The sequence below is a fragment of the Thamnophis elegans genome, chromosome Z (assembly GCF_009769535.1).
Source record: "Thamnophis elegans isolate rThaEle1 chromosome Z, rThaEle1.pri, whole genome shotgun sequence".
In the NCBI taxonomy this organism is placed as follows: Eukaryota; Metazoa; Chordata; class Lepidosauria; order Squamata; family Colubridae; genus Thamnophis; species Thamnophis elegans.
This window is the reverse complement of record NC_045558.1, coordinates 118,466,315-118,483,538: the sequence shown is the minus strand read 5'-3', so window position 1 is coordinate 118,483,538 and position 17,224 is coordinate 118,466,315. Positions and strand designations below refer to the sequence as shown.

At 42.7% G+C, this 17,224-nt stretch overlaps 1 protein-coding gene across 2 annotated transcripts in view; it reads right to left on the bottom strand.

Moving 5' to 3' along the window:
* TTYH1 (tweety family member 1) overlaps positions 1–17,224 on the bottom strand; it is a 99,292-nt gene that overhangs the window by 60,799 nt on the left and 21,269 nt on the right. For both annotated transcript variants that reach the window (XM_032234533.1, XM_032234534.1), the window contains exon 2: positions 7,651–7,823. In XM_032234533.1, coding sequence (XP_032090424.1) covers positions 7,651–7,823 — 173 coding nt within the window. The remainder of the gene's footprint in view (positions 1–7,650; positions 7,824–17,224) is intronic.

Here is a 17,224-nt window from a genome sequence, read left to right as displayed (position 1 = left end):
TCCCCATCCACCCTTAGCCTACCCCAACTGGGACCAAGGAAGTAGACAGAGGCACCATTGTTCCGGCCATGAATGGGCCCAGCCTCCTCATGAATGGCTGCCTTATTTTTATGGTTGCTGGGCTTGTTCCCAAAGCGGCTGGGAATGGACCCCAATACGACCCTTGTCAAATCAGGACAGGGATGGGGTGTTGAGGGGGGAAAGGGGGTAGAGGACAGAAGCTAGACTTTTTTCTGTTTAAAAAATGGGGGTGGTGGGGTTAACAAAAACCCCTCACAGTTTTCCCTCCAGAGATGGAGAAGAATTGAAGGAAAAGATGGTAGATTTGGTGATGGGGGTTAGTTCAATCCCCCCCCCCCCGTCTCTCTCACACAAACACACACAGAGGAAGATGCAGGGAGATTGCTTGCCAAGTTTTCCTGCTGAACCAATTTGGGCCAAACGATTGAGGCAAGTATTGTGGTATCACACAATCGTTGTCAGCTTGTACCCTCCCAACTATGCAGGGTTCTGCCTCCCGCAGCTTGTTGTTGGCTGTTACAGGATGTAATGTCCCACACTTTTTAAAGAGTCCCAAATCGGGGAAGGAAGACTCATATAACATAGCCCAAGGGATGCCCTGAACAAAAAGTTGCTCCCACCAGACCAAATATGTTTTCCATCTCTTAGTTTGGTTGTCTTACACGTTGAGCTGGTTTCCAAAATTTTGCAAAGGGAAAAGGAGGAAGACGCTGGTGGCAATGAATGATTTGAAAAATGTAGATTCAAGGATCTTCAGTGGTTTTAGCCTTCCTTTTGCTTAATTGGCAAGGTCTAATTAGTTCTGGATATTTTTTTTTTCTTTAAGTGGACACTCAGAGTCACAAAGGTGCAATGGGCAGCCATATAAATCACGTAACAGGTGCACAATTGATAGCTTGTCTGTATTACCAAATGTTTGATGTTTATTTCTAAGTGAGATTTCCAGGGATTTTAGGCACCTTTTGATGATTTCTATTATCTTTAGAAAAACTCCCCCCCCCACACTTTTTTTTTTTAAAAAAATCCCTTATTTAGGGATTCAACCTTTGGACTTTAACATGTAACGGAAATATAATTTCCAGAATTTCTAACATCGGGAATTTCTAATAGATCTGTTGGGAAGGTTGACATGTTGGAAATGAAAAAATTTACAGGTAGCCCTCAACTTACAACAGTTCATTTAATGACCGTTCAAAGTTACATCACTGAAAATAAGTAATATGACCGTTTTTCACATTTACAACTATTGCAGCATCCCCATGGTCACATGATCAAAATTCAGATGCTTCGGCAACTGACTCATATTTATGACCATTGCAGTGTCCCGGGGGTCATGTGATCCCCTTTGTTGAGAAGCAAAATCAATGGGGGAGCAGGATTTACCTAACAACTGTGTTACAGACTTAAAAACTGCAGAGATTGATTTAACAACTGTGGCAAGAAAAATCATAAAATGGGGCAAAATTCACTTAACAAATGTTTCACTTAGCAACAGAAATTTTGGATTCAATTATGGTTGTAAATTGAGGACTACCCGTACAGTCAACAAGGCTGTAATCTAAGAACGCAGACTCTCAAATTCTTTGATATATGCAAATGTTCCTTTTTTATGGTTTTGGGAAGAGAGTGGCTTCATAAAGCTTAGGTTAGGAAGGAAAGGCTAGGAGTGAGGATTCTATAGCAGGATTCACACATTCCAATTTATTGAACAAACTACAATCGGCTTTCATGTTATGCACTTAACCGAATGCAAACAATTCAGATATGGTTAAGTGCTACATGTGGCTCAATCGAAACAGGTTTATACGTGGCAGAGAAAAGGCATATGCTGTCGTATGATGGCTGGGGAATTCTGGGAGTTGTAGTCCACACTTTTTAAAGTTGCCAAGGTTGAGAAATTCTGTGGTAGTGCCCTCCACTGCCTGTAATTTAACACTGAATTTTGGCTCTCAATAGGCAGATTAACTTCAATTTATTTGGCTGTATCAGAATTAGGCTCTAAAAGATAGTCCTTGATTTACAACCCCAAATTGGGTTAGAATTTCCATTACAAAGCAAGACAGTTGTGAGGTGAGTCATGCCTGATTTTATGACCTTTTTGTCACACTTGATAAGTGAATCACTGTGGTTATTAAGTGAATCGTGCAGCTGTTAAGTGAATCTGGCTTTCCACGTTGTCTTTGCTTGTTGGAAGCTGGCTAGGAAAGTTGCAAATGGCAATCATATGATCCCGAGATTCTGCATTCATCCTAAATCCACGCTGGTTGCCAAGTATTTGAGTTTAGATCATGTGACCGTGAGGATGCTGCAATGGTCATAAATGCAAGGACCCGGTTGTAATTCACCTTTCTTCAGTGCCACTGTATTTTCAAACTGCCACTAAAGAAATCTTTGTAAGTCAAGGACTAGCTGTACTACATACTGCTTCTAGCATTCCACTTCATTTTCTCATATCCAGGGGTGGGCTGCTACGGGTTCACCAGGTTTCGAGAGAACCTGTAGCTAACATTATGGCTTGTTCGCAGAACCTCCAAATCCCACTCCTGGTTGGCCCCTCCCACCTCACCCCCGCACCTTATCCCACCCCTCCCAGGAGTCTCAACGCAGCCTGTTTTGGATGCGATGTAAGTACAGGGCCCACACGGAGGCTCAGGAAGGGGGAAAAATGGGCCTCCTAGAAGACTGGAAACGGGTCTCTTTCTGGCCTCCGGAGGGTCCAGAGCAGTGGTGGGTTGCAGATGGTACGCCCCCGTACGGGTGTACCGGAGCCTCCCTGGAGCACTGGCTACCGTTCTGGTATGGTGTTCTGGAGGGCCCACTGCCCGCCCGAGCTCCTTACCTATCCTTTAAGCCTTTGGCGCTTCTGCGCACGTGCATGGCGCATACGGAGCCTGCGCAACGCTCTGCCAAGCAACTAGAGCGTCACGGAGGCTTGCGGAAGCGTCGCAGGTAAGTATGACGCATGTGCTCACTGGGCGCTTATGTGTGTGCACTGCAAGTGTCCATGTGGGTGACGCCGGGCCCTTTCCAACCGTACTGGTTGGAACGGAATTGGAAACCCACCACTGGCCCAGAGGCTTGAGGAAAGTCTGGAGCCTGGAGAAGGTGAAACACCACCACCCCTGCTGTGGTGCAGGAGGCCGATTAGGCCACGCCCACCATGGCCACACCCACCCAGCAACCAGGCAGAGAACCCGTTGCTGAAATTTTTGAAGCCCACCTCTGCTCATATCCATGTCCTCTGTGTACAGATGATCAGGATATGCTTTAATATTGCTTATTTTGCTAATTTCAGCAACCTCTTGAAGCTTGAAGGAGTGTGGGTGTGGGTTAGTGTGGGTGTGCATGTGTGTATGTGTGTGTGTGTGTGTAGATGGAAGAATCTTGACTTCTAGTCTGAAAGCATATAAATATATTACAAGTTGGCTATAAAACTAACACCATGCTGCTTCCCTTCTGCCCACTAATGTCTGTTCAGCAAATGTGTTTTTACGTTGTTACTATTTTGTAGTAAGTACAACACGCTCCATTTGGAGCTTAAACATTCTGTTAAAACATCCGGCAGCTTCTCAGAAGCGAAGCTGTTATGACCTCCTTTTACTAGCAGGCTCTCCTTGGGAAAACTCCGCAGAAAAAGCTGCCGAGGGAATGAATGGCAGAGTGAAGGGGGAAAGGAGGAACTTTTAAGCGGTTTTCCTTTATGTAAGAACGAACAAAGTGTTAAAACAGGAATTGTAACAGATCTCTCCCCCACCCCAAGACGAGTCCTTCCTTTCAGCTTCATTCAAGTAGAAATTGACAAAAATACATGCATTGGGATGTCAGTTCCGTCATCAGTTTTGATGGTTGGCCATGTGTGTGTCTGTGTGTTTGTGTGTGTGTGTGTGTGTGTGTGTGTGCCGCACACCTTTCATTCTTTAAAAGAGGGATGCATTTACAGCAGTAGTGGGATTCAAATAATTTAACAACCGGTTCTCTGTCCAAATGATTTCTTCCAACAACCAGTTCACCAAACTGCTCAGAAAGTTAACAACCATTTTCTCCCGAAGTGGTACGAACTGGCTGAATCCCACCACTGATTTACAAGTATCGTTATTCACTCTAAGCATTCACTGATTTTTTTTTTTTAAGCACTGTGAGTTTTATAAAGACGACGCTATCTGCAGCCAGCTATGACAGAGCAAAACTGACAGGGGCAGCAGAAGGATGTTGTGAAGGTGCAAATCCTATCTTTGGGAGTTTTCATCCCAGGGTCTGGCACAGATGTGTACGTTAAGCATCCTGATACATGTTTAATCTCCTGCCTCTCCTGGTCCCACCTGAGGACATCCAGATCTACAGAGCTGCAAAGGTGGAACAGGGCATGATAAGAAAGAAAAAAATGACAGCTCAGCCAGATAACTGAATTCAAGTGTAGCAAGAAGAGAACAAGAGCTCTTCCTTTGCTGTTCTACTATTCCAGGAATGTCATGTCTGTCTCCGACCTACCTGGTGCAGATCTACAACCTCTGCCAATCCTTCCTTTTACCTTTCCAGCTCGGAAGAGCAGATTTTTGATGTAGAAATGATGGAATACAGATGAGTATTTCAAACCTTTGCCTAATAGCATAGCTAAGCTAAGCCCCAGTTTGTGTGTGAGTGTAGGCGAGGGGTAGAGTGGGGGAGGGAGGGAAGCTGAAGGGGGACAGCAGTAGAAACAAGTGAAATTGGGGACTGGTTTGCAGAGAGTGCAAGACCTGGAATAACAAGTACACAAAGGGGCCTGGTGAGGATGTGATGGAATAGAGAGAATGGGACACAATTTCTTATTCTGAATGGAACAAGAGGTTCATTGTGGCTTCACTTCAGTGGGGGGGGAAGGGTGGAGGGTGGAGATGATGGGAGATGAATGAGAGATGGGAGAGAACCACCAGAGGCTTGAAAGAGAAACCAATAATATTCTAGACAGTAGATGTCTGGAGGGGGTGGATATTGAGGAACTGGCCTTTGTAGCTTTTCTCTTAGAGAAGGAACCGTAGAATTCCCACGAAAGCCACTTTTATTGCGACTTAGCTGCCAATTGATACGTGCACCGTACGTAGTTTCTTCTAGCCCGCGCTGCTAAATTAACCAGGAATTTAATCTTGCCCTATTGACTGAACCAACGTGATTGAACCGTCGCTTTATAAACCAAAAGAAAATCTTGTTACGCATGACTGGCTTGTAAAGGATGCTAGAATCCAAGAAGCTGAGCTTGGCTGAGTGTGGTAGATTTATGCATGCATTGAGGAGCACTGTCTTGCGCATGACCCTTATTTGTGAAATCATTACCTTGGCAAAGGATTAGTGTGTCCTTCCTTCATCTAAAGTCAAGACTCCTTTTTCAGTTGAGCTCAGCTGCTGGTGACTTCATGGCCGTTCCCATCTAGCTGTCTTGGCAGCAGTATGGAAATGGTGTCACCGCCTTTTTCCAATAAGCCTTTTCCATTTTCCAGTCTACACCAAAGCCCTGGGATTCTCTGGAGAACTCCCATTCAAATACTAACTAGATCTGAGCTCAAGCAAAATTGACCTGATGCTGCCAACTGGCTGATCCCCAATCTATTACTTGTCAATGTTTTAGACCATAGTTCCCCTTTTCTTTTATCATTATCCTTAACGACTGTCTGGGATTCAGAGATTACTTAAACATTAGATAATTTTGGACGGAGAAATGGTATCTTTGATCACTCTTAGTAATACCAGTAGTCCATGACTTACAACCATTTGTTTAGTGACTGTTTGAAATTACAATGTCACTGACTTACAAGTAGTCTTCACACAACCAGTGCAGCATCTCCAGGGTCACATGATCAAAATTTGGGCACTTGGCAATTGCCCAATAATTGCAAAGGTCTTAATGCCATGTAATTGTCACTTGCAACCTTCCCATCTGGCTTCTGACAAGCAAAATCAGTGGATTTAATAATGACCGTGTGATTAACTCAACAGTGATTTGGTTAAGAACCACTGCAAAAAAAAGGTCATAAAATCAAGTGCAGCTCACTTAACAACTGCCTTGCTTAGCAATGGAAATTCTGGTCCCAACTGCAATTATAAGTTAAAGGCCTACCTGTAACAGAATATCAGAGTTTGAAGGGACCTTGGAGGTCTTCTAATCCAACCCCTTGCTCAAGTAGGAGACCCTATACCATTTCAGACAAACAGTTGTGTAACCTCTTCTTAAAAATCTCCAGGTGTTGGAGTGCCCACATGTAATGCCACCCTCCGGAAACTCTTAGATAGAACCACAAATATATGTACACTTCCAGAGTAATTAATTTCATCAGATAATCAACTGTCATAATAGCTATGGAAATGAGCCTATAATTTTCCATATGCAGTTCCCCTCAATGAAAACGGTTGTTTGGTTCAGATGAACTTTTTTTTTGCATCTTAGTGACTTGAAGATGGGTGAGCTTCATCTCCCAGAGTTCCCCAGCCAGTATGTAAGATTCTGAGAGTTGAAATCAAACACTGTTTAAGAGTAACCTTCCCTAAATTCATGTCCTTTAGAGGTGTTGGGAATACAACTCCAAGAATTCTCTGGCCAATATGTCTTTGTGCTATTTAGGAATTACGGGAAGTACAGTCCTGAAACATCTGGAGGCCATTAGTTTGAAGAAGGCTGTTTTAGACATGGGAAATGGAACATAAGATGTTTCTATCCGAACATGGCAATAAGGCTGTCCAATAAGTGAAACGGGACTACCATGCCTTAAGACTGAAAGTGAAACTATGCTGGAGAGAGTAGGGATATGTAGCCACCAGGTGGGATCTTACCAACTCCTCAAATCATTTGATCCAGAGTCTAAGGACTGCAATACAGGTAATCCTTGCCTTACGACCACAATTGAACCCAAAAGTTCCAATGCTAAGCAAGACAGTTGTTAAGTGCATTTTGCCCCATTTAACAACCTTTCTTGCAGCAGTTGTTAAGTGAGTTGGTGCGGTTGTTAAGTTCGTAACACGGTTAAGTGTATTTGGCTTCCCCGAGACATTGCAACTGTCCCAAATGCATGCCAGTTGCTTAGCGGCTGAATTCTGATCAGGTGATCACGGGGATGCTGCAACAAGTCATAAGCGTGATATAGCTGTGTCAATTTTTTCAGCGCCATTGTACCTTTGAATGGTCACCTAGCGGATGGTTGTAAATCAAGGACCACCTATATAGATTTTTATATCTGTCAGAAATTAGCAATAGCAATAGCAGTTAGACTTATATACCGCTTCATAGGGCTTTCAGCCCTCTCTAAGCGGTTTACAGAGTCAGCATATTGCCCCCAACAACAATCCGGGTCCTCATTTTACCCACCTCGGAAGGATGGAAGGCTGAGTCATCCCTGAGCCGGTGAGATTTGAACAGCCGAACTGCAGAACTGCAGTCAGCTGAAGTAGCCTGCAGTGCTGCATTTAACCACTGCGCCACCTCGGCTTTAAAAATTATTTTAAAGCCGAATCAAGTTGGGCATTGCAAACGTGTCTTGAGGATTAAACCAGGCGGTTTTGCTAACGCTGAACTTGCTTCAACGCCTGCTTGCCTATTTCATAGAAAATCACATTTCTAGCCTAGAAGTGACAGCTACTAGGGAACAGGGAGTCTTCCTTTACCAGCAGATGATAACCGCAGCCACACAGCTCCAGGTGACACAGCAAACCCTTTGTGTCTTCGTCTCCTCCTCATCTTCATTACTGCAGCAGCAAAAACGGATCAGGTAGACGCAGATAAGAACTAGACTGATGGCAAAGCACAAACCCGAGACACTGGCCAGAAACAGAAGTGCCTAAAGAATGAATAGAGATTTAAAAAAATAAAAAATAAAACTAAATAGTTTTCAGTCCATAGGTTAGTGTAAGAAAATACAGGTACTCCTCGACTTACGGCCACAACGGAGCACCCAACATTTCTGTTGCTAAGTGAGACATTTGTTAACTGAATTTTGCCCTGCCTTAACGACCTGTCTTGCCAGGGTGGTTAAGTGAATCACTGCGGTGGTTAAGTTAGTAACATGGTTGTTAAATGAATCTGGCTCCCCTTTTTGATTTTGCTTGCCAGAAGGTTGCAAAAGGTGATCACATGACCCTGGGACACTACTACCACCACCATAAATATGAGTCAGTCTCTGAATTTTGATCACGTGGCCATGGGGATTCTGCAACAGTTATCATAAGTGTGAAAAACAGTCATAAGTCACTTTTTTCAGTGACGTTGCAAATTTGTAGGGGCACTAAATGAATTAGAAAAGTCGGGGATTAATCTGCGAAATGCAACATTGTACATGCGTGTTCTTCTCCTTATCAACATGAATGCTATGTGTCTACTTTCTTCCTCTGTCACGTTTCTAGGTGCGATGAATAAGGAGATGGGTTTGATAGCTTGTAGGTGGGATCCATCTCTAAGACCATTTTTCCATTGTAGCTTTTTTGAGCTTTCTCCTCATTGACAACCAATGATTGAAATATTTTTAGAAGACACTGTCAAACACCGATGAGGAAACAGCACTAGAGTTCTTGTAGGTCAAAGCTGCCCAGTATTGCTATTCAAAAGTCATTGTGTAGCTTCTCCTTAATTTGTTTTTTATATGGCTAAAAATTAAATATGGGATAAGCAGTGAGAACACACAGCTAGCTTTAGTAAGAAGACAACATCCCCCCCCCCCCAATCCTGGGAAATGAATGTACCACTGGAAGCATAAGGAGAAAGCTGTGGGCAGCTTTCAAAGCGTTTGGACAAATGCAGCTGCCTTTAATGTTTCAAAAAGAGAAGCTTTTATGCTTTCTGAAGCGTCTCTTCCAAAGGGTTTACACAGGCCTATTGTGCGATGAAAGTTTTATCTGGGAAAACTGTTGCAAACCTGGAACCCTCCTGATGTGGCCTCCACCAACATGCCTCCTTTTCACATATCCATTAGCCCTCCTATCTCTTACTTCATTCCCTCCATGAAACTGTTTGGACCAGCATTTCCCTCTTTTTTGATACAGAATAGAAAAATGGGAGGACGGAACGGACAGAGGCTAGTTCATATTCCAATATCCCTTTGCCATGCTTCTAATTACTTCTAAATTGCAATCCAGAGAAATGAAGCGAGAGCTCATTTTGCATTTATAGTGGTAATCCTTGCATTACAATTGTTCGTTTAGTGACTATTCATAGCTACAATGGCACTGAAAAAAGTGGCTTGTAATCATTTTTCACACTTACGACCATCACAGCGTCCCCATGGTCACATGATCAAAATTTGGATACTTGACCACTAACTAAAATTTATAATGGTTGCAGAGTCCCCGGTCACATTCAGTGGTGGGATTCAAATCTTTTTACTACTGGTTCTGTGGGCGTGGCTTGGTGGGCATGGCAGTGGAAGGATACTGTAAAATCCCCATTCCCTCCCAATCAACTGGGACTCGGGAGCCAGAGAATAGATGGGGGCGGGGCCAGTCAGAGGTGGCATTTACCGGTTCTCTGAACTACTCAAAATTTCCGCTACTGGTTCTCCAGAACTGATCCGAACCTGCTGAATACCACCTTTGCATCACATAATCCTGTTTTGCGATATTCTGAGAAGCAAAGTCAATGGGGAAGCCAGAATTACTTAACAACCATTTACTAATTTAACAGCTGCAGTGATTTGGTTAACAACTGTGGCAAGAAAGGTCATAAAATCGGGCAAAACCCACTTAATGACTGTCTCGCTTAGCAACAGAAATCTGGGGCTCAATTGAGGTTGCAAGTTGATAACTACCTGTACTGCAATTAAGGATTTTATTGCTTATTTAAATCAGATTCTATAGTATACTTATTCTGCTTGCATTGTCTAGTTTTGATTTCCAAATGAAAGATAATTTATAAAAATACATACCGGTACCCAGGCTTGAGACCCAATCTTTCAGAAAGCATAAAAGATTTCTTAGGAATATTTGACAAATAGGTTCAAAACTATGGCTTCCTGCAAATCTTCATTGCTTTATGGATTTTGGAGAAATTAATACATTTCCCAGTCATTATTGTTTAGCTTAAAAAAATCCAATCTACTGCAAGCCATTTGTCACAATAATAATATATGTCTCTCAATCCTATCTCCATGGGATTCTTGGTGATCTCTAAGCTTGGTGGTTTTCTTGCAGATGTTACATTACCAAACTACATGGTCAGAGAGCATCAAGGATCCATATTTTGAACCCTGGACTACAAATATTCTCTTCTATTAATCCAACCTCCATTTTCTTTCCCTTTCCCTAAAAATTGCTGGTTCATGCCATGATACTTGTGTATGTGATGTCATTTGCCCATTTTTCTGCCTTCTTTTATTGTCCTCAAAAAAAACAACCACATGAATTTATATTCTGAATTTATTCCTGTGTGATCTTCTATTCTGGTTAACACCAATAGGAAACCTGTAGCCTACCAGATATTGTGCTGAAGCAGCCAGCAGTCCTATCAGTAAGATCAGGATAAGGAATACTGGAAATCAGAGTTCAGCAAAACTGAAGGATCACAGGCCCCATAAATGGATACAGTAGAGTAATAGTACTAATGAAAACAACATAATTTAGTGGAGTCTAAAGCTTCAGTCCCATTTCCACTTAACTTGACGATGAGCCAAAATAAAACAGAATTAGGCTTCCTTTTTGGTAAACACACTCTGTGTCCTTGCTTTCTATTTGAACTCAGAATTTGAGCGTTTGGAAAAACAAAGGCTTGAATATTTCAGAGTAGCATAGAATACAAACAATCCTGCATTGTTTAGCTGTTAATCCTGGCTGTACAGACTTATCCAGATACCAAAAGCCACCCTATGTTTATAACTTTAAGGGTTCTGAATTGGTTTACAGCATCTGTGCACATGTTCTTCAATCTTTGAGGTCTAGAGTAGGTGCTTCAAAAACCTATAGACCAGGGGTGTCAAACTCAAGGCCCAGGGGTTGGATCCAGCATGGGGTACTTAGATCTGGTCCACAGGACTGCCTTGGAAACAGTGAAGGACCGACCCATGGTGCTTCTGCCAGCATTACTAACTTAACAACTGCAGTCATTCACTTAACAAGAGTGGCAAAAAAAAAAGGTTATAAAATGAGGCAAAATTTACTTAACCAATGTCTCATTTAGCAACAGAAATTTGGGGCTGAATTGTGGTTGTAAGTCAAGGTCTACCTGTAAATATTTATTTATTTATTTTTCTTCCTGCTCCTTTCCCACCCAGGATTATTCGACAGTTTTTCCAGCTGATGTCCTGACTTGGAATACAGCAGGTCCCAAGTGCCGTCCTGATGTTTGAGATTGCCCGAAGCCATACGTTCTGGGCATGAGTAAGAGTATTTATTTGCTTCATTCTCTCTCTCTCCCTCCCTCCCTCCCTCCCTCCCTCCCTCTCTCTCTCTCTCTTTACCTCTCCCTCTGACAAACAGATTACAGGCAATCTAACAATTTGCTTGGGCTGAGACTCTACAATCTGTGCCGACAGCAGCTGGCAGGGGAGGGACGGAAAAGTCTGTTACTAGCCTTTCAAGCCTGAAAACATTTTCAATCACAAGAGCTCATCCAGAAGCTATTCAAGGCTCATACAAGCAGCCATCCATTTTCACCCAGAGGTGATGTACCACTTCACACAAAGGTATTTACCATATTTTCTTCCTGCAGATGCTATTCATCCAAAGTACACTAACCTTCGCCTACTCTTCGTCCTCCCGAGCTCCATTTTCGCTGGCAGAGGGTTGCAGGAGGCAACAAAAAACGGAGCTAAGGTGCCTGTTTTCTCGGCAGAGCACTCGGGGTGCCACAGGTCCGATATGAGCGACTCGAGGTGGCCACTCCCACCCTGGCCATGCCCACTCCGCCGCCCCCAAGGTCAAACGCAACCCTGATGTGGCACTCAATGAAATTGAGTTTGATACCCTTGGTCTAGTACTATGTTTCTCAACCTTGGCAACTTGAAGATGTCCGGACTTCAACTCCCAGAATTCCCCAGCCAGTGAATGCTGGCTGGGGAATTCTGGGAGTTGAAGTCCGGACATCTTCAAGTTGCCAAGTTTGAGAAACACTGGTCTAGTAGATGGAAGAAGACAATTATATCATGCTCAAGTCCTTTCAATTTGTGACTGGGTAATGTTTGATCATTTCTCTGGAAATAATACGGTGATATTTGAGTTTGCACTTTTGAGACCCTATCCGCCAACCAAATATGCCATCTCAAACACACCCTGTTCATGGTCTGATATTTCCTATTCTCCCTCTAAAAACTTTCGTTCCAGCCTCGTATCTATCTTGCAAAACACTTGACAGCCAAATTAGACAGAGTGCATCAACTTTAGCACTTTCAAAGGGAGAAGAGGTTTATATTCTACAAGACAAACATTACAATTAAAAAAATAGCAGAGGTTAGATATTTCTATGAGAATCCAGATCCAAAACAAATGCACTAAATCTCAGCACTGTAGGTCAGTCAATGAAAACTAGAAGGGATCTTGGAGGTCTTCTAGTCCAACCCCCTGCTGAAGCAAGAGATGAGCGCTAGGACTGTCTTCTTGTGTTGTCCAGCAACTGGAATTCAGAGGCGGCTATTGCCACTGGATGCAATGTGTAGCCATCATGCTTAATAGCTTCTGGCAGTATTATCCTGCATGAATTTGTTAACAAGGACCTGCCCATCACTTAAGATCTTCCTTGGAAGGCCTTCTCTTGAAACATTAATAAAGAAGAATCTTCTGATAAAGTGGAATGCCAGAAACACTTACATCATAATAATAAATTTGTTAGCTTCTGAAGAAGTCACCAGACATTTTATTGCTTATGCTACAACATTTGGGAGATAGCTATCTTTCTGGGAACTCTGCTACAGTATGCTCACCTTTTAAAAAACAAGTCTTATGTTCCATATGAAGTCCTTTCAGTGGTTCTAGGCATTTCTTTGTTTATTCATTAGATTTTTATTCCATTGAATATACCACTGTCTCCTTCATTCCCACCTCCCCTTAACAACTATTCTGTGAGATAGATTTGATTGACATAGTGACAGATTTCTTTGGAACATATTTTGCTTCATTTTAAATGATAGCTGAAAATAATTGTATTGACCAGGAGTCTGTAAAGATTCTCAGTCACCAGGTCATGTGTCAGAACTAGAAGCCATCTTTTACCTTTGGGACTTCAGGCCTGCCACATTTTCTACTGTGGGAAACTGGGAGGGGGGATTATATGGAGTATGGGTGATAAATAGTCAAAATAACATTCTTTTCTCGGAAAGTCAAGGACACCTTGTCCTGCAGCTGCGATGGTGTGAGTGGGAGGCACCTCCAGTTGTGGTTGATGCCTGATTGGACCATGTGATGGACATGTGGGTGCTGGGCAGGGACCTGAACTTTCACTTGGGTGGGGAAAACCTGGAAACTTTCAGATTTGGGTTTTCCCAGATGTGCCAATATGACATCTCTAATAAAATGTAACTTTGAGTCAGCCTTTATTTTTCAGCCTATTCATTTTCATAGGAATGCGATGATTAGACAGAAAGAGCTGTGTTATTCTAAGTTCTTGAAACCATTTAATAATACCAGGATATGATAGGGCTAGGTAGGATATTTGGGTGGCAAACCGTGGATAACCTTTAGATGACAGCAAAGAGATGCTGAACACGGTAATATTTGCTGCTAATTTATGGTAATCTGGATATCTGCAGATATAACTACTAAATAAGCTTAATACGGAAGCAATTTTTTTGGAGAGCAGCTACGTTAAAATGGAGGTGAATGGGTGACTCCTGAGAAGAACAGATCAAGGTTCCATGTGCTTTTTTAAAAATATCAAGTAGTCCTGAAAAATGACACATATTGGGCAAAAACAACCTGTGAATGTGTAGAATGCTTTTACCTCAGTACGGAGTACTTAGAAACAGCTCCTTTCAATCTGGGGCTGGGAAGAAGGGCATCCAATGAAGTCTTGGAGATAAGCTTGAATTCAAGGCTGAGACATGTAGAGTAGGTTGCTACCGAAAGGAATCTTTGGGTTATCTGTCATTTGAGTCTCATCCATCTCTCTTGCATACACATATCATCAGCAAATTGGATCAGCTGCAGCTGTGAGGCTCGGCCTGACCTATATATCAAAATGAGCACGCTCAACTCCATTCTAGCTGTAGTAAGGGAAATGACTCCCACAAACGTCCTCCTACTCACTCACAGACTCTGATGGTGGTGTGCAGTTCCAGAATTACTCACAACTTCCCCCTGGCAGTTGAGCAAGAGGCATTTCTCCAAACTTCTGCTATTTCCCATGATCTTGGCTTCAACTTTCTGTGCCCTTTCTGGTATCACACGCAATATTTACTTTTTCTTTGGCCCCGAAGAATCACATTTCCTCTGCTGGTAGAGACTTCTGCCTTACTAGAGAGATGAATTTCACATATGAAAAAGTTGAGGAGGAAGATGAATCAACGGTGGGAAATCCAAGAGGGGAAACATCTTGAATTATAAATGTCTATGGAGATTCTCAGTCATCCAGGTCAAGGTTGTCTCAAAAATGCTTTTTTCCAAAAGCAACTGGTCTTTCTTTTGTTTTTTTCTTGAAGATATTTCACTTTCCATCCAAGAAGTTTCATCACTTCTGGCAAGGTAGTGGTGATGGTGAAAGGGGAGGGTGGAAGGATAACTTCTGATGGACCAGGGTGGTGGAATTAAAGGATCATATTTCTTTGTAGTCATCTAGTTCTTTACACTCCCTCTGAGAGCCATTGAGGCCACATGGGGATTTATCTGTGCCCTAAGGATCAACTTAATCAGAATGTAAATGTATGTTCTTGGAACTGCTAAAAGGACTGTGGTAGACAGGAGATATATGGTGTCTCATCTCCCCTATCTGTGAGAGCAGGTGTTCAATTGTACCCTAGATCAGGGTTGTCCAGCCCCTGGGTTGCGGCCCACTACTGGGCTATGAACTGTTCAGAACCGGGCCACAGAAGCAGTGGGCAAGCGCACACGCGAGTATCTGCACTTATGCAAGCAGTGTGCGTTCACTTCTTAGCCGCTTGTATGGACTATCCCCTCCCCCATCCCTACCGGTCCACAAAGCCAGAAAGTTCGGGGAACTCTGACCTAGATAATCTCTTTTATCCCTCTTTCAATAGTTCTTCCTATCCAGAATGTGGACTTCGAATAATACTTTTATTGACTTAAAACTGGAACTGAGGAAATGCAGGCAAATCCCTGTAATTTATACTCTGGGCCCATAGGGCCTTAACCAATCATAATACTTGAAAAAGCCCACCCAAATATGAATGTTCAAAGTTTCCCTCCAAAACAGTTGGAGTTAACTGTTAGGGTCATCTAAACGTTAGTTTCACTTTAGCAGGGATTAACACAACTATATATATATATATATTCGATACCAGGTGTGAAATCAAGTTACCTTAGCTACCGGTTCACACACGCATACATGTATCCACACATCATGTTCCACACATGAACAGAGCATCAAAAATGGATGTGATGACATCCGGATGGGTGGGTGGAGCCTGCTACCGAGCACGCCTGCAAAGTTAAGCAAATAGCATGGGGGGGCGAATCCGCTGTGCCACATGATTTAGATTAGCTAGAAAGCAGGAAATCTTGCTTTCTAGCTAATATAAATCATCTGTCACAGATGATCGTCAGAAGTATCAATTCGGCCGAACCGGTAGCATTTTTTTAAACTATTGGTTTGGGCGAACTGGTCTGAACCGATAGCATGTCAGCCCTGTTCAATACATAACACTTTGAACAGAATTATACTTTGCCTTTTCAAATAATGAGATGAAAGCACTGGGGTACTTCCTGTTTTGATTCTTTTAGAAATAAAGGCATGATCTGTATTTTGGGAGAAAGGCAAGCTCAGGCAGGAAACTGAAAATGTCTCATTCAAATTGGAAAGGAAAGCCGATATTGCCCCATACCTTAAAACATAGAGGTATCTTAAGGTACTGTACAGGGCCAAGAAAGGTTTTACTTATCGCAGGAAACTACAATATAGTTTGTTCCTTTCCTAAGTTGTGACTTGTGGTTTACTATTTTGTTCAAATGCAGCTACTCCATTTGGAATCTGTAATTTATGACTTTGTGTGCTACGGGAACCCAGCCAACTCTGGTCTAATTATACTCGATTTAATGTGTGAAACCAGTCATAAAGCTGGTCTGGTTTTGACTTGGCTCACTATATACAAATTTGTAAAGTGAGTGGGTGGGAGCCATATTGATATCAGAACAACCAAGGACAATATTAAGCTGCCTCAGGGATGGGATGGGGCAGTGGTGGGATTCAGCCAGTTCATCCCACTTCGGGAGAACCGGTGGTTAAATTTCTGAGCAGTTTGCTGAACTGGTTGTTGGAAGAAATCATTTGGGCAGAGAACCAGTTGTTAAATTATTTGAATCCCACCACTGGGGTGGGGTAATATTAAAGAACTATCTTGGTAGGGGGGAAAATTGCTAAGAAGTGTTTGTAGCAAGAAAAGCACGGCAAAGGCCCTGAGCCAAAGAGAAATAAACCAAATAATGCTCACCATATTATTTTCACCATCTGCCTCTCCCATTCCCATCCTAGCTGACTGTACCATTCTTCTGATCTATATCTAGTTAGTTTTATTTGATTGTCTTAAAAAGCACAGTCAAAAGTCATACCTCCTAATCCTAATTTCTCTGAAGGTAGGAACCTACTTTTGTTATTAATGCGGTGTCAGTGATGCGGTCTCCATTTTTCAAGGGTGTTGTGTTCACTCAAGACAGAATGAAGCAAGTTAGATTCAAGGAGAAAAGATCCTTTGGAATATGTAGCAATATAACTTCTGTAGGCCATTCTTTTTCTATGGTGCATGCATGTGTAGTTTTAAACAGCTCACAGCCCTGTAGTTGGCTGACACCGGGGGGGGGGGAGAGGGGGGGGCTGGGGAGCCATGGTGTAGGGCTTCCTGCTTGAGCAGGGGATTGTATTAGAAGATCTCCAAAGTCTCTTCCAACTCTTGTTATTCAGATGCTTCAAGCATCCATTTTGTTCTTCAAAGCATCTGTATGCATTTCCAAAATGAGCAGTAACCTCCACCACTTTTGAAGTAAATAGGGCTCTTAACATGTCTCCCAATGTCAAGGAGGTAGCCCTTGGTTCAAGGATGCGAGAATCAGTATCCCTTTGGGTGACAGTTTCATGCTACCGTAATATTAGCAAGGA